Consider the following 21,969-nt stretch of genomic DNA (forward strand, 5'->3'; position numbering starts at 1 on the left):
CCCTGTTTGTGCCTGATCTTTTTAAATTGAAATACAGTATCTCGTATAGAAGATGTTTTGTGAGTCTTTATTATATTTTTTATTCAGCATTAAAAGATGGTGCTCTTTTTTCTTCCCTTTTTTTGGACATTTTGGTATTTCTTTTTGCTTGTTTAAACAATTAATAACCTTTTTAGGTAACATTTGTAGTGGATTTGTAATCCTTTCGATACCCACTGTTTTAACTTGTCCCATACCGTTTCTATGAGATGCATTAGTTCCTTATTTGTTTTTAGTTGGGTCTTTTGCAATTAATTTATAATCTAGGGCTAGTATAGAAAGTACAGCACAGTGCAAAAACACCCTCTAAGCTTTATATAACATTAGACAGTACGCACACATTTCCTGTGCATTTCAGGACAGTTTTCACTCCTGGCAGTTGAAATGCATTCTGTGATGTTTCTCCTCTCCTTTACAGCAGCCTGTTAATGGGCAGATAAACTCTTTCACCCCACCCCCCCTTTGTTTCTCTGCCTGCCTCCCTCCACCTCTCCTTTTCTCTCCGTTCTACTGAGGAACTTCAGGATTTCTCCGTCTCCGTATGGATGACAGGTTTTTTAAATATTTTTTTTTCCTTCCCTGTTTGTTGCTGTAGCAACTTTTGATTCCCCCCCCCCCACCCACTGAAAGCGCAACAAAGAGGAGACGGCAGACGAGACAGAAAAACAGAAAGAAAGACAAAGAATAAAAGGGAGAAATTATGGGAGTTTTGATGTTTTTTGATTTGCCATTTTCTCTTCAGAATTTGTTTTTGTGCTGTTGTGTGTCTGCACTGAAAGTTGAAAAACTAGAAAAGCGTATGATTCCCTTCCCCATCACTTCTCTCTCCTTCCATCTTCTCGCACTGATTTCAACTTTCATTTCTCTATCACTTATTGACCGTGTGTGTATGCTTTCCTGTGTGAGGAACTCGTCTATTGTTTGTTGTTTAATTAGAAAAGGAAAAACACTCTTTGGCCAAATGGATTATGAAGATTAAAGAGTCAAATCACATTTCGGCATAGTCATGGTCTGCCTGACTGTGAGAAAGACGAAGGGCAGAGAGAGATTAAGAGGGTCTGAATGACAGTCGGAGAGTAAAAAAATAAAGGCAGAGAAGAGCGAAAGAACAAAACTAGGAGAAATAGAAACATGCTTTTATCCTCCTTCTCTTTTCTGCGTTTTTTTATTTCTCTTACTTCTCCAGGCTTCTGGACTCTCTTGTTCTCCAGACCCCCCTTCTTTCCCTTCATCTCCTCTAATGTCATACCAGTCACAGTTAAGTAGCTTAGTTCAACCTCTTTAACAACTTCAGAGGATTCCTCCGTGTGTATGCATCAGTTTCTCTTCGTGTGTGTATTATGTTTCAGCTGTGTATCGAAATCAATGTGGCAGCCACCGTCTGTTGTTTTCCTATTGGCATTTTCCGCCATACTACAGTAATTCAGCTGGCAGTGTCTGGCACACACACAACCACAGAGCACCTCTGGCTTTCTCTAAACTCAAATTTTAACCCATTTTGAATCCCTGCCTCTGGCTCGTCTCTTTCTGTGTTTTTGTCTCGCAGCGCTGTGTTTAATAGTAGAAAAGTCTATTGATTTGTGGTGTGAGACGAAGCCAAAAACCTGACAGTTATAGTTGAAGCTAAGGCTTTTACAGCAGAGGTTTAGACAGGTATACTGAGAGGTAGGATGTCGCTGTGCTAAAATACAAAACAGCTTTCATTAGAGGCATCTTTGACTTTGAAATGCTAACCCCACCGCCTCTGTCTGTGTCTGGCTGTCTGCTCTTTTACCTCTTTTTGCTGCCTCCATGCCCCTCTCTCTCTCTCTCTTTCTCTCTTTCTCTCTCTCTCTCTCCCTCTCCCTCTCTCTCTTTCTTTCTCTCTTTGTTATACAATTTAGCATCCCTGTCACTCCCCGTTCTTGCTCTCTCTCTCTCTCTCTCTCTCTAGTTCTGTGCTTCTTAGCCCTGTATCTTCCCTCTGTGGTTGTTTTTTAGTGCTGCAGTCCCAGCAATTTGCTCTGCCAAGCATACACACACTACACAAACACACCCTATGGTCAGAGTCCTGGGCCCACACACACATACATGTGCACACATGACTCTTGCCAATGCATCTCTGTGATCAGTCCCCCATGGACTGAAACACACCCTGTAATCACAGTTTAGAGACCTACCGTGAGCTGTGGCAACAGGCTGCCCCTGCCCTTCCGTGCCCATCATTAGAGCCTAAACAGGGGACAGATGCACCCTCTATAACCCTCTCTACTCTCTGCCTCCCATCTGCCCAGGGCCTCCCTGCTCCTCTGGCCTCCACCCTGCCACACCAAGACCACATTAAAAGCCATAGTGCTGGGTTCACTGACCAACAAGGCTGGGCTACAAGCTCCAGGCTGGGTCGGCTGAGGTGCCACTTTTTCTAGTATTCAGTTTGACTGCGAGTTTGCTTTACACACTTGCTCTGAAGTGATCAGAGATACTGATGTATTTTATGGGATGGCCTTGGAACGTGGCAAGACTCTCAAAAATTCCTGAAATTTGAGATTATTGCTTTAAACAAACAAGACCATCTGTGCTCTGATAGGTGGTTTCACACAGCTGCTCTTGTTTTTTTAAAAAAAGACTAGCTTTCCCATTGCATCTTCTGTGTGTTTTATGTTTCTTTTTTTGCCAACAAAGAGTGTCAAAGTTTAGGTTAAACACATCCTTCTCTCCTTCCGGCAATTGTAATTGAAAAAGACTAAAAGCTGAAGCTCTGTTTGTGCTGGAATAACAGTGCCCTCTTAGTAGTCTATGTGGTACACAGTGTGATGCAGGGCAGAGGCTTACAAGCAACTGAATGTGTAATTGTGAAATTTATTCCATACTGAAAACTTGGTGTTTAATGATAGATATTGTTGAATTTGAAACATTTAACTTCTGTGGTTTGAATTTCTTCTTCATATTTTGCAATTCAAAAAACAAAAAATGTAATTTTTCTTGGTCATGTGACTTACAAAAATGTATAAGACACAGGTTTTATTTCTTGCGATCTAATAATCGACTAATGAGTTGATTAAATCCTTACAGTCTTTTTTTCTTTCAAACTTTGATTCTTCTTCTTCTTCTTCTTCTGTTCATTTATTTCCTGCAGAAATCTTCACCCATCTCATTTCCCTTTTGGCTTTGATCTTCTCTGCTGGCAGAGGCCTACTGTATGCATGGCCTCATGTTGCCTGACAGTTAACCCTCTGATTGGTCAGAGGGCATTGTTAAATTCAATTAGAGCACTGACCTCTGTGCATGATTGGATACGGCTCTGATGGCAGTATCAGTCTAATGAAGTGAAGAATGATAATGCAGCCTCAGACTGTCTGGTGCTGGGATTACCCAACTATTCTGCAGTATACAAGTGAAAGACATTTTACAACAAATAAGATAAATATTCTGATTGCTAAAAGCGGAGAAAGCAGTGGGTGTAGCAATCAGGTGCAATCATGACAAGTGCTTGGATACTTTTGTAGGGATTTAATTTGAAGAGAAAAGGGGTTTATAGTAGATGGTTGGATTTAAATAAGATAATTTCCTACAATTTGTCTCTGAAAATGTTGATGATAATAACAGTATTCAGTTGCTAGTCTTTGATTCACAGCTCTCTTACTCCACAGTTATATTTTGCCTCTGAAATAACTGAAAAAAATCCACTGTGCTGCTCTAGATTGTATTGCAGAGAGGAATTTTGACTTAATAATCATCAGTGATTCATGCTGGATTGCATTTTTGATTCAATAATTCATCCTTAAGATCTAGTTAGTCTTTGAGTCTTTGTAAAATATTTGACTTTAGAGGCTTGATGATGAAGTGACCTTGCAGGGTCAGTTGGTGAACTGTTGTAGCTTGCAGAGTTTGCCCCTTTTTAACTAGTACTTACATTATAATATTTTGGCTAATGAGCTTGCTAGCTTGGTTGCTAACAGTTCCACTGTTTATAAAAAAAAAACACATTTATACCATGAACTCCATGTCTTATTTTGCCATTTTTTGGAGCAGTTTATACTCCAGCGGAGAAACTTACAAGTGGATGGTGACACACAGCTAATAAGCTACAACAGCCTCTCCCATATGGACTCTCCTGAAAGGTCAGCCCTGTGAATACAGCTTCCCAGCCATTAAAAATACAAATTTGAAGTTGTGTCTGACATTTACAGTCGATTTAGAAAATCAAAAGGCCTGATTTTTTGCATAAAATTTTGTCTTTTTAAATGAGTGTGACACAACCACTGCAAGTGTAAAATGTAGCCTGTTGCTGCTCTGTCAACACAGTATTAATGTCTGTCCTATTTGTGTTAATTATTCAGTTTATCAAACTGCTGCTATCAGTCTCATAGAGCACACAGATCCATAAACACTTAACATTAGCTTGGTAAAGGTCCACTAATGAGGACCTGTGATCTGCTTTGGGTCTCAGCCCATAGATTTAGAAACTTGACTCTGACATGGTGAACGCAAGCTGCTGTGAAAGAGTGAGCAACTTCCTGACTGCGTTAGCTCAGGGTAGTCTGGTATGATACACACACACACTCAGTGATGTCAGAGTGATTAAATCACTAATAGCTTGCGGAGGAGACGCTGTGACTCACACAAGCTCTCCATTGCAACTTGCATCTCTCACCCTCCCTCTCAATACAGTTTCCAATACAGTTCTTCTTCTTCTCTCCATCTGATTCTGTATTACTCGTTGTCTCTTTCCTCTTTCTGTCCCTACATTTTCCCTTATACCCTCCTCGTATCATCCTTCTTTCTTCCTTTATCTTGTGCTAATTCTCATCCTCTCCATCCTTTTGGTCTGCCCTGATCTGGCCCTCTTTCCTCACCATCCATCTGTCTCTCACTCATCCTTCTTCTCCCTTACTAATCTCTCTTACCTCAGCTCAATCTATCTTCCTGCCCTGTCATTCTCTTCACTTTTATTCTTCCCATCGCAGATATCTTCTCTGTCTCCCTCTTCATTTTACAGGATGATATATCATCTCTTGCCGTCTTATCGCTCACCCTTCCGTTCCTTCTCACCTCTTTTGCTCTCTCTTCTGCTGCATCTTGCCACTTTATAGTTTGCCCTCCATCTTTATCACTGCTCACTTCATCATCGTCCTCTCGCCTATTTCGTTCCATGCAATTATCTTTTTTCCTCTTTTTATTCTTGCGCACTTCGAACAGGAGAAAAGTTTTGCCTAACAAACAAACACATTCACACACATTTTCTTTTTATAAGCAGTTATTAGTGTACTCACTTTCCAGTGATTATTGATGTACCATAAACACACTGCCAGTAAAGCTTAGTGTCTTTTTGTTTTACTGGCCAGTCAATACAATACATGGTATGGAGAATAGGTGAAGGGGAAGGGTAAACTCAAGTGAGAGATATGCATGTGAAGGAGAAATGCATTTACAACTGTCCTGTACTGTGTTCCCGGGAGTGCATGCAGAATGAAGAGACAGAAGCAAGTCAGGAGGAAGAAAAGCCTGTTAGTTTATGATTTGACTGGCTGTTCTTTTAATTATGTCATCTTGCTGCACTCATCCTCTTCAGTGGTTTAAAGGTACCAGATTTGTGGATTAGCATCACAAACTGTTTATCTTGATATGCCTCACGCTCACATAAGGGAAACACGCATTTGGTCACATTTTCTTTGACAGATTTTTAGAAAAATCTGCTCTAAATTTGGATTGAAACTTAGGTAATAGCCACATGTGGCAACCCGTGGTGCAGCCAGAAACGAGACACGTGTTGTGTTATTGTTTGACGGTGCTATTTCTTGAAAAAAAAATGGCGTTTTCACATTAAGGTAAAATAGGTTCAACATTTGACTCCTCCTCAGCTGTCCACTTGATGCACAGTAATATTCGTTGTGGCTCTTTGCCATTCCTTACTCTAATTCCCCCCGACGGCCAATGATGAAAACCTCTCAAGACCTCCAGGTTATAAACACACTTTTGCAGGTGTTGTGAGTGATAGATGGACAGATGAAGGGGACAAGGGAGCAGAGTGAAGGAGTCAGAGAAAGATGAATAGGTTCAAGGACAGGCAGTAAATGAGAACATATGAGACGGAGAGAGAGGGAGACGAACGGACCGAGGAGTGCGGCGAGACAGAAAGAAAGACAGAGACGTGGGGAAAGAGAGACAGATGAACTGCCCAGAGAAAAGACAAGAGGGAGAGGAAAGGGCGGGAGCAAATGATGGCTTGAGGGAGGGAAGCAAAACAAATAGGATGGAAGGAAGAGAGGAAGGAGCAGTGGGTGAGGAGAACGGCTCACATTTGGTGAGGCCAACTGTTGGCACCCTATGTGGAGAAGAGGGGGATGAGAGGAGGGAAGAATGAGTGAAGGAGATTGAGAGGAGGGAAGGAGAAGAGTGGTAATTTTTCCTGTGCCAGGGGCAGGGAGAGAATTAGCATGTGTGTGTGTGTGTGTGTGTGAGAGAGAGAGACTTTGGCAAGAAGCCCCATGCAAGCTTGGCAGTGGCTGGCATGGCGATATATATATATTACATATATATACTGTATATCCCACTGTCTAAAGGCTCTCACCTTGAGCTGCTAATCCCAGTCAATCAAACTGAGGTGTCATTACGTGCTACATATTTGTAGCATGTGACTGCATACATTTTCTAGTTACTAATCTTCTAATCTTTAACACTTTGTCATGCAGTGGTCACTATTAATTCTGCTTTTCAAATCCTCTGAACTTTAGTTCAGATTCTAGTGCAGATCAATGCCGAGCGAAGTGGGGCAACTGCTGCATGGCCCCAGAGCTACAGGGGGTCCTAAATGTTACGGGCTTATTGTGTATGTCAGGTATTTTTGTAGTTTGAGATATTACCCAACAACCACTTTCATTCTAATCTTGTTAAATTCATTACACAAATAACCCTCACTCCAACACTCTCATATACTGTACTATTTGTTAGGCATGGTATTAACTGACAAAATAGTTGCCTTAAGGTGGGTCCAGTTAGTGTTGAAGAGGGCCCCTGTGTTTTTCATCATTTCAGTTCTGTGCTTACTTGTAGTGTATTCCAAGATAAATTGGTGCTTATGCAAAATATTGCACAGTAAACCTGAAATCCATTAGTTTTCCTGCACAAAAAAAGCAGTAGAAAGCAAATTTATCAATATAACCATTATGTGAGAGTTGGATGTGTGCTGAAGGGCCCCTTTCTTCACCAGTTTAGTTACCAAAATATTCACGCTAAATTTGGGGTAAAGACAACTAGAGAATTTATATGAAAAGCAGCCATAAAAGTAATGTAATCTTGGATTTGCATATTTCCCCCAAGCTAGTAAAGAATATATGCTACTAAACCTAATAACATGGAGACAAGTGACACAGAATTTGTTTGTGTGTTGTGACATTCAGCAAACAGCTTGGTTCTCCATGGCGGCGCCCTGTTTGACCAGAACATAAATATATGATGAGAATCTGAAACATACATGAGAACAGACGAGATGAGAGAGAAAGAGACAGAGGAGGGGGATAAAAGAGGGAGGGATGACAACAGAGGAGGAGAAGGACGAGTGCCCGTTGCTCATTTATCTCTTTTTGTGTGTTTGTCTTCAGTGCCGCATGCCCCCCCCCACCCCACCCCACATGATGAAGGTGGAGAATAGACAAGGAGTAGTTAGGATTAAGTAATGTGTCTCTGACTTGCTATTTATCTCTGTGTTTTTGTCTCTTTTTCAGTTTTACTCTTTCTATCTGTCTTTCTGATCTTTTCAGCCTTTACTTTCTTTGAGAATCTTTTTTCCCCACTTGCATTTCACTTGCTGTGTCTTTGTGTTTTGGTTTTAATCTCTCCATCTGCTGGTCCCTGTTGACTGACTCATCTTTCATCCTTACATTCGTTGGCTTGTTTCCCCCCCCCCCCCCCCCCTTCTCTCTTTTTTTCTTCTAAACTTTTCTTTCTCTTCTCATCCATCCTCATTTCCCTCCATCCATCTCTTTGTGCATCTCTCCACAGTAAAAAAAACAAAACTGATGGTAATGTATAATTGAAAGCTGCTAAAAGGGTTTGTGGCAGGGGTGGGGGTGGGCAGAGGGGTAATGTTTTCTGAAACACAACAACATTGGGAGAGCTGAGTGGCCATTTTGTGTCTTGATCATTGCCATGGCAACCACCTAATGACAGATGCAACACTGTCAACAGGTTCTATATTCATTTGTAGTCATATAATGTAAAAATAGTACAAGAAAAATCTTTAACTTATTTTCCATGCTTTCTTATTCATGGAAAACTGCATTTGCACTGCAGCTTGCAATGCAAATTAACATCTGTTTGTTTTTTCAAGCACAGATAGCTGTGAAAAAAGTCTTAACTTTCATCTTACTTTTTACAATGTAACAGCTGTCTGTTTTCCATGCCTGAAGGGCAACATGAATCATTGCCATGTAAAAGAGTAATAATTAATCAAAAAGTTATAACTGTACAGGTGAAGCCTCCTTGTCTCTTTCTCACATCATGCCCATCTGTGAACGTTGTGCTTCCTGGGGAGGATGCACAATGGCTGACAACACAAGCTGTTACATAAACTATTACATAAAGGGAAAGTGTTTGGTCAAACCCCTGACCCATGATGAATGAGCCTCATCCAAAAAACAAAACAAAACAAACAAAGAACAACAACAACAAAAACAACACTATCAGCTGACTCACAGATGCATGCACTCTCATGAGGAGGGGCAATTCTGGGATTCATCTGTAATGCAAACCTTTTCATAATGTCAGGCCCCTTTTCTCACTTTTTAAATGTGCACAGATTATACAAAGATGGCAAACTGCCATGCAAAAATAGTCTGGGTTGTCGGCATGGCTGTCTGTCTGTCTGATATGATTGAAATCATGAGCCTCAAATCTTCAGATGAGCCTTCAATCCCAACCCCATACTGTCAGAGTGAATCAAATTCTGTGCAAACTTAATGTGCAAAACAGGAAAAATGTGTCAGTGAAGTGTGGATTGCTGTGAATGTGTTCATGTTGGCTCAGGCATACTGTATGTATATAAAGATATGCACAAATACAGAGGCTGTTCAGTTTTGGGCCATTTCCTTTCATTTTTAATGCCCTCACACCCCTTGCATCTTCTCTCCCTCTGTTTCATTTTTTTTCTCTCTCATGAAAACTGCTAAGTGCAGTCTTGTCCTCATGAGCTCATCTCCAAGTGACAACACACACGGCTGAAAGAGAGAGAGAGCTGAGAGAGAAGAGGGGATATGCATAGATTGTCATTTAGGACATTAAGAACCCAGCAGAAATATCTGCAGATTACGCTTGCCTCTCATTTTATTTTGCCACCCTGCCCCAGAGACAGTAATGGCTCTGTGTGACATCGTCACCACGGCACCAACAGGAAAGCACTTCAGTTCATTAGCATTTTATTTCTAACAAAGGGAAATATTGTGTGCTCCAACAACCACCAGGTGACATCTGTGAGCGAGGTGGAACCCATGAAAACACATATCGTTCTCCATCGTTGGAGAATTTCGACTGGAGGTACAGTGCGGTGTTGTGCATTAAGGATGCAAAGAAGAGACAAGAAAACTACAAAGTATGTAAAATGTACAAAGATTCCATTAACAAATTTTTAAAACATTTGCACAATAATTTTGCGGCACAAACAAGAAAGCAAGATTCAAAACAACGCTGACATGAATAATTTCTGACATTAGTTTACGTTCTGTCTCTCATGTCATGGTTACACTAAGCCCACTAAAACCCACTGGGGTAAGGTTAGAGAAAGACTGTGGTCTTTGTAAATAATAAATGTATTGTAAAAAAGACGCAAGTAGTAGGAAAATATACTGAATACTATTCCTCATACCTTGTAGACCTAATGTATAGTCATATGTCACGTATCTTTACTTTGCAACAGTGACAAATACTCAACAGTCATTGCAAATACATGCAAATGAAGCATATTAAATCTGTCAGGTGAGGGAGAGGAGCTGTGTGGGGATAAATGATGATCTTTGGGAAATAAAAATGTGTTTAATGTAAGTGCAGATTGTCAGTCGCACTCACTTTGTGTGTGTGTGTGTGTGTGTGTCAGCTTCTATCTCTACTTTTAACCCAGCAGTGCTCACATGCTCTCTCAGCTCACTCATGTGGATGACAAGATCAAACCTCCATTTCTTACCAAAACCACAGCTTGTCTTTATTTTCCCTCGTTTCTCCTTGTCCTTCCGTTTGTTACATCTCTGTGCCTCCCTTTTCTCTTTCCTTGCCTCTTTCTCACTACTGTCTTGGTGTATGCCATGTTTCTCTCCCTCTTTGCTCCTTCTCGTTTTTCTTGTTGTGCCTTACTGTCTCATCCACTGCGTATCATTTCTCCTTGGTTCTACTCCCTGTTTTTTCTTTCTTGTTTTACACTTTTCCATTTTTTTCCCCCCTCATCCTCCTCCACCCTTTCTCTCCTCCATTCCTCGTTTCTCTTCTTCCCTCAGTGGATAACCGTACAGTAGCGCCTCTGGATTACAGCACATCATGCAGATTTGTGTGTGTGTGCTAATGTATGCATGATGTGATTTGTGACATAGATTAATCCTACACAATTTAATGCAGATAGCAAGGCTTTAGCATGCGCATATGAGACTGATCTGAAGACTGATTTGAACATGCATAATATATGGGGTGTATATGCGACTGTGTACGTGTGTGTTGATACTGCGCTTCATGGCTTCCTGTCTTCATGGTTTCCATGCCAACCATACATCCTCCATGATGTTTCAACACCCTTTCATCCTCGCTCGTGCTTGGTTCTTCTGACTCTTCTTCCTCTCTTTCCTGGATGCTGACGGAGGCTCTTTATGCAGTCGGCCTACAGACTGGCCCGATAAAATAAAACAGAAGCTGGCTCATGTGTCATTCATGGCTCAAATAATGTTTCTCTTTGAACATGCTGGTGGCTATTCTCTACAGTAGAAGCTCTTTGTGTATCAGTTGAATTGGCATTGATTGTCCTAGCACCATCGCAACACCAGATGGATGGAATAAATGTATCTAGCTCGGCAAGAGGGACATCTCAAAACAGAACCAAAATGATATTCATGTCAACATCAATTGTTTAATTATGTAACCCTGATGTCACAACTACTAAACCTGTTAATAAAAAAAAATCACTGTGAACTATTTAAGCATTTAGAAGAGGCAGCCTATTGCATTACATTTTCTCCACAGGAAGCACCGTAGAGGATTTGAGCAAACATAAGCTGTGCCAAAAGCTATGGCAGATTACGCCCTGAAATACCTCGAACGTGATGTGAAACGCTGTTTGGTGCACTTTGAAAATTTCATCAAAAATATCAGTTTCATGTATAGTATAGTGGAGCCCTCAGAAGTGAAAATGTAGTGGAGAGTTCACAAGGCCGTGGAAATAAAACTGCTTCCTACGAAACCATTGTGGTGCAGAACCAGGCAGTGTCACCCATTTGTTATTTCAAGTGTCAGACGGTCACTTGTGGCCTCACTATATTGAATTTCCTGTGTGAGTGGCAGGTGAAACCTTTATCGTTTTCTTTCCTCTTTCTTTTCTCTCTCTCTTGCTTCATATCCTGGTCTCACCCCTTTCCCCTTCTTCTCTGCCTTACCTTTTTCTCTATCACAGCTTAATCCCCCCTTTCCTCCATATTTTCCTCTGTCCCTCTCCTCAGACCTCCAATCATCTCATGCTACTATCCATCTCTGCCATCCCACACACACACATACACACACACAAGAGATGCAACTTTATTACTCACCACAGCTGGAGATCACTTAATGTGAGCGTGTGTGCAGGTGAGCCACTGCATGTGTGTGTGTGCTGTTTCTCATTATGCGTTACCTGATATCATTAAGAGGGGAATATCTCTCCTCTTAAGAGCTTTTTTATCTCTCAGGCTCTCTCTGTTGGCCTCCCTCAAATTGTTTTGTTTGTGTTGTTTCCACTCAGATGGAGAGCTGAACAAAGGTTTTCTCTCAGCTCACCTGCTACTGTTGTATTGTAATGTGTGTGTGTGTGTGTGTGTGTGTGAGAGAGAATGACTCAGTCCAGCTCATAGCGTGATCGCACACAGCCCCGCTTGTGCGCAAGTTTTTTGCCTTTCTGCTTATCGGCAAACACCAAAGAGCTGTTGTCACTAAGAATATCAGCGTTAGCAGTTTTCATGCTGATTTATTTGCTTTGGAAGTAATTCGTGGTAGTGTGACAGCAGACAGTGTAGAGCTGCTTTAATTAGAAAGCAGCCTCAGTTATTAGATTATCAGCATTTACAGTTAAATTAAAAAAAGACAGTCTTTTTGAGTTTTCACTTCACAGTATGAAGTGCCAGTGGAATTAATGTTATAGGGTACATATTACACATATGGTCAAAATTGCCTTGAGATCTATAGAAATATTTGATGGCAACAATACTTATTCCATAGTAATGTGAAACTATTGAGAAAAAACAAAAAGTAGGCTAATTACAAAACTGAGCCATAAACTGAGTAACTGCTCTCTGACTTGCTAATCTCTGGCCTGAAACAAGGCAACCAGAGAGCTCAGGCGAGTAAGATTTTTTGAGATTTGTCTCTTGATACAGCTAAAGCCAACCCTCACTTCTGTAGCCTATTAGGAAACAAAAAATGGGAAAAGGGAAAAGTTTAATATGCTCCTCTAAACTCTAATCAAAGTACTGTAATTCTTTTACTGTTTTTATTGTTGTTGTTGTCCACTATTACAATACTAACTGTCAGGTGAAGATACACGTCCTCCTCCTCGTCTCCCCTCCATCTCATCATGTCGTTTTTAGAAAGAATCGAGCAACGGCCTTGTGGCTTCCCCTGTTGTTCAACTTTTACGCTTTCAACTATAAACTTTTTATGATCTAACTTTTACTGTGTGTGTGCGAAAGGGAGAGGAAGAGAGATTTAGAGGCTCCGCCAGAAGCAGAACCGGTAAAACTTAAGTGTGTGTATAAATCAAACTCACTCAAGAAAATGAGCTGTTTGCTGCTGCAGCTCCCTGTGTCTCACATACACATGCTCACTGCACCTAAAAATAATGCCTAAAACACACACACAAACACACACACACACAAACTCAAGGCTTCCAGCTGTAAATCAAAAGTAGAGCTGAAGCCAGAAGAAAATGGAAAGAGATGGAGACAGAGATATAAAGAGAGTCCATGTCCATTAAGTAATGCAGTGAGGTCTGAGCTAATCAAATCAAACCGTCACTCAATCATTCACCTCTATAAGAACTTCAGAGCCACACGCAAACACACACAAACATACACACACACTGTGCGCCAATTCAGAAAGGATCCATTGAATTGATTTACAGCCCTCTTGAGTCTGTTTGGGGATTTTCAATCAACAATACCTTTTGCTGACCTTTTTTTGCACTCGCTCACGCTGCCTTTTACAGTCTCTATTTCTGGAGGTTCTGTGCTCAGTGAACTTTGCATGTGTGTGTCTGTGTGTCGTGTCAGTCTGTTGACAGACCAGGGCTTTGAAGCTCCTGTCTGACGGAGGAACAGTCTGGGGAGCAGGTGTCAAAAAGTAACAAGGTAGAAACATAAAGAAGAGGTGAGACTGAGAGAGAGGCAGTGAAGAATCAAATAATGTATTGCATTACTTTTACCTACAAGAACTGTACCTGAGCATGAATTCAGTGGTAAAACAGGTTTTCAAACACTTCATATTAACTCCATAAGTAAGCTAGGAGGATGCTAAATGCCTAATATCAGTTAAGGGTTAGGTGTAGTCAACAGCTTGCGCTGAGGTAGGCTCTAGCGTCCTGTGATCATTGGCAGAATATGCTGTTTAGAAAATGAATGGATGGATGAAATGAATGGATGGATGAGTAAATGAAAATGAAAAAAGAAGAAATGAATGCATGCAATTATTATCAGCCAGGGAGAGAAGAAGATGGGGTTAAAAGAAAAGGGATGGGGCCCGAGATGGAGAGAGAAGGGCACAGATGGGAGTGCTGATATAGCCAGCACCAACTATGAATAATGAAAACACTGTGCGTGTGTGTGTGTGTGTGTGTGTGTGTGGACCTGTATTCCTGTAGCTCAGATTTCACAGTCCCATTGTGAGGGCCCGTCTTACTTATGGACACAAAATGCATGTCCCCATAATGTAAATCATTAGATATTAGGGTGAAGACTTGCTTTAAGGTTAGGTTGAGTTTAGGCTTTGGTTAAGGTAACGGTTAGGATTAGGAAAGTAATGTTTATTCATATGGTTAGGTGGTGGTTAAGCCTCCAGGAAATCAATGTAAATCTATGTAATGTCCCCAAAAGAGATGGAAACATGAATTTGTGTGTGTGTGTGTGTGTGTCCTCTCAGCAGGTGTAAATTAGTTAGATTAATGCAAACATATGTTTATGAATCCCCCACATGTTTACCCGGAGCATGTTTTCATTGAGCTGAAATGTTTGCTTTTGTGCGTATGTGTGGGCTTCTATATTACTAGTGAAAGAAGAGTGCATGCGGGGGAGGCTGTCTGTCTGTTCATACATAACACAATCTGTGTGATGTGTATGATGTGCAGCAACATGATGAGCATTGTGTGTGCGCATGTTCCTTATCCTTGTGGCTTATATGATTTGTCTGTGTTTGTATATGCAAGGTAAATTGTAATCCATCGGAGTGTGTGTGTGTGTGTGTGTGTAAGTGTATTCCTGTAATTGTGGGGACAAAAAGCTGTTCATAAAGTCACATTGTGAGGATCCGTCTTATTTATGGTGGAAAAAATGCCCCCACAACATAAATCATTAGATATTAAGGTGAAGATTTGCTTTAAGCTTAGATTGTGTTTAGGGTTAGGTTACGGTAAGGGTTAGGATCAGACAAGTAATATTTATTATTGCGGTTAGGTGGTGGTCCATGCAATGTCCCCAAAAGTGATGGAAACGTGTGTGTATGTGTGTGTGTATATGTATATGTATGTATGACCTCCTGAGCGAATTCATTGCGTATTGAGTCATAACCCTTCACATCTCAGTTGAGTCCATGCATTACTAACACTCCTTTCAAGCTCTTTCTGTCTGCATTCCTCTTCCTCTTCACTTCTTCCCATTTTGCTTCCTATTTATCAATATATCTTTTTTTATTTTTTTCAGTTTCTTTTCCTCTCTCTGCCATCCCTTTTATCTCCCTCTATGGCCTTACCTCTGTATCTTTAGCTAGCTGGCTCTTTTAGCTAACATCAGCTCAAAGTGTTGGTTGAAAGTGCCATTTTCAAGTGTCTTTTCAGCGCATTTTGAATGCAATGTTTAACCAGTTACTGTTGCTAAGCTGTGATTGGGCAATAATTGTTCAGAGTTTTGTGAACAGTTGGCAAATTTCCCCCCATTTATTTTCATGAGGAACTTAAGAATTGAGTGTTATTGTAAGTTAAGATATTAAAGGTAGATGACTGCAATGATGAGAAGAAACCAGTTCAAAAATATTTTAAAAAATGTGATATTTCATTTCTGTCCTTCTTCATCCTTCCCACTTGTCCTACACTAAATGAATTTGTATGCAGTTGTAGGTGTTTTTGTTCCCCTCCTCTTTCACATCTGACTAAAGAATATTTTCATGTTTTTTCTCCAACATCGTTGAGAGTCAGCCGCTCAACCTGATGTGATGCTGGAAATAGCAAATCCAGCCAGTTTTATCCACTGTTGCTGTGACAGCTCACCAATGAAAACAATGCGCTTCCACTTCTCTACACCTCCATCGCTCTTTCACAATCCTCTCCTCCCTCCTGCTTTTCTCTGTTGAACCAAAGCCTATTTGTGGTGTCAGAGTCAACATGGCTGACAGTGAAGCATGTGATGACACATCCAGGTGGAAATGAACACTCTCTCTTCCTCTCTGCCTGTTAGAAAAAGATGGAGCGTTGAAGTGAAGATTATATACTCTGGGTGAAACAGACCAGAAAGAGGCCAAACAGATGGGATTTTTATAGGACTAAAGCTAATACATGTCATGAACATTTTTGTGCACCAGTGGTTTTAAAATTAGGGATGTTGTACAATTAGTATGCATTTTCTGACATGGGGTTTTCTTTTATTCGTATCAGCCAATACTAATTCAAAGTTGCATATGAACACAGCAGAAATGCTCTCTAAACTGTCAGTCCAGTTATATCATTCAACCCAGCCTCAATTTGTTATATTTACATATTCTGCTACAGAGGTCCAAGGTTCATATGCTGTCCCTGGATAGGCTTAGGCAGCAAAAGCATTTTGGCTTTGGCATAAGAAAGATTCCAGTTTTGGTTAAATGATAATAAAGCAAACATGTCGTGTCATTCATTATTCAGCTAACACCACATTTTTCCCTGTCCTTAACCAAGTGCTGCTGCATCTAAACATAACCATAAACAATTTGAATAACGCTTTGGTTAATGTAAGCAGATACTGGATTACAAGAGTACTTTTCCTGGTAAATATGGATTTTCTGAGACGATGCTGCAAATCCTATGTGTTCACTACTTGTGATATATTGATTAATATATGGTATTTCTGTTAGACTTCTTTTGTTCATTGAGTAGAGCAAAGGTACAGCACTATTATACTCTTTCTCTAAATACTTAGACAGATTTGATGGTATTATCTCAGTGACTCTTTTCACTTGTACACACGGTGATTTTGTAATATCCCCACACCTTTCCTTAATGAAAATGTCTTAACTCATTGCTCATCACTGTCAGCTGTAGAAAAGCAGAAAGCAGTCACATATAGTTTCCCACTGAGTAACATCAGCTTGGGCTTCAGCCTTCATCCTTGTAAAGCCTCATTTTTGGCAAGAAAATTAACTCAATCATGTTCCTGTTTACTAATAGGACCGTTTTGATATTAATGGGAATCACCTAGCAGTCCTTATCCATACAACTGTGATTTCAGAAGTATCAGAAAGGAGCCCCTGTCCCGTTGCAGCTGGATGAGATGAGTTTTAATAGACTTCTCTAAACACACTGGCCATGAACACACTCGCTTATTTTGAGAAGGAGAATAAAACCGAAAAGGTTAATTATGTGGAATACAGTCGACTAGCCTCATCTTCCTTTTCACCTTTTAACAGGAAGATCATCGAGGTGAAGATTATCGATGATGAGGAGTATGAGAAGAACAAGACCTTCACCATCGAGCTTGGAGAGCCCATACTGTTAGAGATAGGCCAGAAACACGGTGGGTGCCTCTGTGGGTTTGTGTGTGTGTGTGTGTGGCTGTTCAGAGACAAGATAGATAGATACTTTATTGATCCCGAGGGAAATTCAAGGCTGCCTGGACAAGCCTGAAGAAGGAACAGCGACAAGCAAAGAGTGACAGACAAATTGAATCCGAATCTGAAAACTCCAAATTAAAACAGGAATAATCACAATCAATGTTTGACCATCTTCATTATTATATACATAATAAGTTTAGCATATAGAGTATGACAGTAGATTGAACAGAAAAAAACAGACTGAACACAATTTGTGGTTCATTGCTGCCTACTGAACTATTTTGATCAGAGGCGGCTCTGCTCTGTCTTTTCCTGCTTTCTGAATCCAAATAGGTACTGGGGAGCTCTGAACTCCACGAATCTGAAACATCTAAGCCCTTCAACTTTTTTTAAGAATGTAGGAAGCTTTAGTTGAAACGGCTTATTATAGCAGGTGGGCAGCTAATCTCCGGCAGGTAGCTCGAGGCTAACGAGAGCCATCGCTGAAAGTCAGTAAGAAGTTCCTGCAGCTTGTTCTGCTTTGACGTTTCTTTTCAAATAAATTTCCACAAGGTTGAAAGTTTATAAGATGAAAGCAAAGATTTAAAGAAAACTCTTGTGTTATTTCACTATGGAGAGACATTTTTTTTTGTCTCTTTTTCTTTTTCTCCCTCGCTAATTCAACTCTTGACCGAAGCGCTGCAGGTTTGAATTGTGTGTTGTTCAGGATAACAATCATATATCTAACATCCAGCACAGCAGTTCTCAACCTGCCCCACAGGACCCCAACAAGGGGTCTCAACCTGCTGTTCAGGATCCCAACAAGGGGTTGCAGGATAAATCTGTTGGGTTGCGAAAACACACACAAAAAAACAAGACCTGAACCACAAAAACATATATCTTTATTTATTTTCTATATCTTTGTGTATTTCTCCAGAAGATCGCTCATTAATCCAAAGCACTGGCTTCTGTCCCTCCGCTCAGGTCTGTTAGAGCTGTTAACCACACAACAAGCCAGTCTATTTGTCTGATATTTGCATGAAAGATTCTCCAAAAGGCACCAACAACACAAACATAGCTGAGAGGCTTGAAAGGCAAGAGACTCAGATTAGCTGAGGGGAAGCCTAGCAGACAACTCGAGGGGAGCTGTCACTCACAGCATCCATACCCTTAATTATGCACAACTTTAAGCCTCATTATAATTTATTACAGTTGTCATAAACAAGGAAATTGGTACAGATATGTTTATTTCTGCTGTAAAGTTTAAAGCACTTTAACATGGAGTCTAATGGAGACTGACCTGCTTTATTAACTGCTATTAACCATTTAGCGGACGATCAAGCCACATCACTTCCTTAAAAGTGTCTCAGCCAACCAGTGTAAGTTGTTCCAAGCAATGATATAATCCTCATCAGATTCCTACTTAAGAACAATTGCAGCCCACTGGCCACATGAATTAGAAACACCACAGTCGATGCTAACATGCTACTCACGCTACGTCACCTGCGTAGAAACAATGGCGGACACTTCCAAGCAGAGTAGGGGGACTGGACCAAAATCTTGATGAGATTGAAAAGAGCCAACAGCCTGAGGGCATGTTTCATTACAGGGGAAATAGAATTGGTTTCATAACACTGTCAGATAGCAAGTGCACTGACATTTACACACATATACACACACTCTGCCCCACTCACACTGTATCACATATTGTACACCGCTTTTCAATTACAGCAGGTCTGAATTGATAACAGCTGACTCAATTATGGACTGTCACTGTGAGTGTGACATGAATGAGGAGACACATGGATCAGTGGAGGGAAAGATGGAGGAACATATGGAGAGAATGGGTTGTTTCATGGGGGAAAAAGCTCATTCCTTTTTTGTATTCATGCTTGTGATAACATGAGATTGATAGCTGGGATTTCCCATGTGGCAGTCAGTGTTTGAATATTAGCATTTACATTATAGACTTTTATGACTGCGTGCATAACTGACAAAAACTATTAAATCAATTTATGCTGCTCTGGCCCAAAAGAGACAAATGAAAACATTACATGATACATGATTTGAGTTCAAATGTCCCGCAAAATCTGTATGCACGAACATTGCTGACAGGAGGCCTTGTAGAGATTTATGAGGGCTGTGACAGCAAATTACGTGTGAATGTGTAAGGGAGAGCTATGTTGAAAAGATTTAGGCATAATAATACACATTAATCCTACAAATAGGGGCAGTCTTGCACTAATTTTAAGACTTGCAAATATTAATCTACCGCTAAGCTTGTTTTTCGGAAGGGAATAGAAATGTCTTACACTATGAATAAAAGTCTCAGTGTGTTTTGACAGTAATGTCCCACTAGAGAATTTAAAAGATTAATGATCCCATATGATTCAAGTTTCCTCTTGAAGTAATGTGTCCATAACAACTGCAACTATTTTACTTGTCCAGATGGAAGTTTTTCAATTCTTTTAGTAAATCACCTTAAACCTAATTTACATTTGCGAAGAAATTTTAAAAGAGTTGCAAAACCTTGAAACCTTCCACTCATCGGGTTTGAGTTGAAGTTATGTTTTAGTGAGTGGATGGTAATTGGTCTCTGTGGTCTCCTAGGTGACTCCAATGAGAACAAGCCACTGGTGGGAGCAGAGGAGGAAGAGGTGGCCAAGATGGGCTGTCCCAGTCTGGGCGAACACACACAAGTAGAGGTGGTCATTGAAGAGTCCTACGAATTTAAGGTAAGGGTTTGTTCATATGTGCATGTAAGTGTTCAATTTAATTTCGCACTTAAGAAGCTCTTCAGAATGAATCAGCAGCTAACCACTGTGATTTCAAGTCTTGTTGAAAAAAAATGATGACCACCAAGTTGGCAGGAGTCAAGTCAGCTGCGTTAAATATCGCCAGTAAAGTAAAATGCAAATTGAACCAAAATGATTGAAAGTGAGTGTCAGCTGTCCTGCTTCAGAGGATGAATTATTCATTTTTATAGCATGTAATGGACTCTGTAATGAGATGCTTGTCATTTTGAGAGGAACAAACAAATAATTTATTCTGAGTGAGCTTGTCATCTTGTTTCACTAAAAAACAGGCATGAAATGAAAGAAAGTTGCTGGTGGATCATTCGTCCAGCAAATTAGAAAACACATTGGCTTAGTCATTTTCTACATATTGTACATTAGAGGGAAATTTGATCAGTTTGTCACTTGATGTTTTTTGCGAGCAGCACACAAAACAAGCTAACAAACTAAAGGTGTCTGTCATGTTCAGCTTTCATTATTGTCGTCCCACATGTGTCACTTTGGTCTTTTCTGCTAATTTCCACCAGATTTTTGCCTCAAACCTGTGATTATGTTTTTGTGTGAAAAATGTAACCAATCATCCTTCATATTTTTGTTGCTGATTTGTCCATTTGTGCCATTTTATCTGTTTGTGTATGTGTGTGCAGAGAGCAGTAGATGAGCTTATTTGGCGAGCTGACAAGGTCATTCATCTTTCTCACACTTTAGTTTGCCTATGCATGCAATGCTATCTCTTCCATCTGCTTCTGTTCAATACTGCAATGTTTTAACAGTGTCTTATCCCAGTGTCACGTTCTATAAATCTGTAAATCCTTAATTGTCACCCCTCATTAAAATAGATTGGTGAGTTCTCCTATTGAGACTGCTAGTATACAGTAAATTATGTGTTTTTTTCTGCTGTCTTTCACTTATTGAGACAGTAAATCGTGCAGGATTTTAACCTCATAGAACCCTGACTGCCGGTGTGGTGCTCTGTAGCTGCTGTGAGCTGTTTTACATATCAGCATCTATTTTTATTCCTTTTCCTCATTGCTTTTAACAGAAAACTCAACCAGTCTGCCTGCAGGTTTTCCTAGATTTCACAGGGAGCATCACAGCCCGTTTCACAGCATCATATTAATTAGTAGACCCTATACCTAGAATTCTCAGTGTTATGAAATACTGACTTTTTATCTTTGCCACAGTGGGAGCCAATTGAAAGGTTTGAAAAGAGCACTTTCCACTTTCTGTGTGGCTGCGAGTAGATTAACAACCAGAGGGTTGTTTCTTTCCAATTCTGTCTGGTCTGTATGCACTTGCATGTCTGCTTGTGTGTGCGTATGTATGTATGTGTGTGTGTGCGTGCATGCTCGTGTGTATAGAGTACGGTAGATAAGCTGATCAAGAAGACAAACCTGGCCTTGGTGGTGGGAAGCAGCAGCTGGAGGGAGCAGTTTGTTAGTGCCGTTACTGTCAGTGCAGGTAACACACTCTCACAGACACACACACACACACAGGACATCATTTTTATCTGTGAACACAGCATTTTATTTTTAACCCTTTCATGCATTTATTTGGATCTCATTGTAGTCTACTTGTCGTGCAGGTTTTCATACTACCCAATATGGGCTGTTTTTCCTCTGTTATCACCATTCTTTAGTCCTGCTTTAAAAAAGGCACAGTTTAAAGACATTTTTTGTTTAACTACACTCAATATAAATCTACGCGCAGGAAATAGCAACTCAAGGAACGTGACTGTGCTCTACAGCATGAAACTCTGTTAGCAGGTGGAAGTTTTTATGTTTGCACAGAGCTAGATTAGCTGTGTATCTCTCCATGCTAAGCTAAGCTGTTCACCACCAGACACTTAGCTGATGGTTTTGAGAGTGATGTCAATCTTATTATCCAAAGGTCTGCTCACGCTCAAAAAGAACCGACCGCTTGTTGTCCGACCACATCGGAATTCAATTTGTGT

General features: G+C 40.5%; 1 protein-coding gene across 3 annotated transcripts in view; it reads left to right on the forward strand.

Moving 5' to 3' along the window:
- The window catches only part of slc8a4b (solute carrier family 8 member 4b), a 95,821-nt gene that overhangs the window by 68,320 nt on the left and 5,532 nt on the right, over positions 1–21,969 (forward strand). For 2 of the 3 annotated variants that reach the window (XM_046381157.1, XM_046381158.1), the window contains exons 12-15: positions 17,098–17,204; positions 19,831–19,955; positions 20,663–20,698; positions 21,377–21,476. In XM_046381157.1, the coding sequence (XP_046237113.1) occupies positions 17,098–17,204; positions 19,831–19,955; positions 20,663–20,698; positions 21,377–21,476 (368 nt within the window). The remainder of the gene's footprint in view (positions 1–17,097; positions 17,205–19,830; positions 19,956–20,662; positions 20,699–21,376; positions 21,477–21,969) is intronic. The other variant, XM_046381159.1, reaches the window with a different exon arrangement.

Source organism: Scatophagus argus, chromosome 23, assembly GCF_020382885.2.
Source record: "Scatophagus argus isolate fScaArg1 chromosome 23, fScaArg1.pri, whole genome shotgun sequence".
Classification (NCBI taxonomy): Eukaryota; Metazoa; Chordata; class Actinopteri; family Scatophagidae; genus Scatophagus; species Scatophagus argus.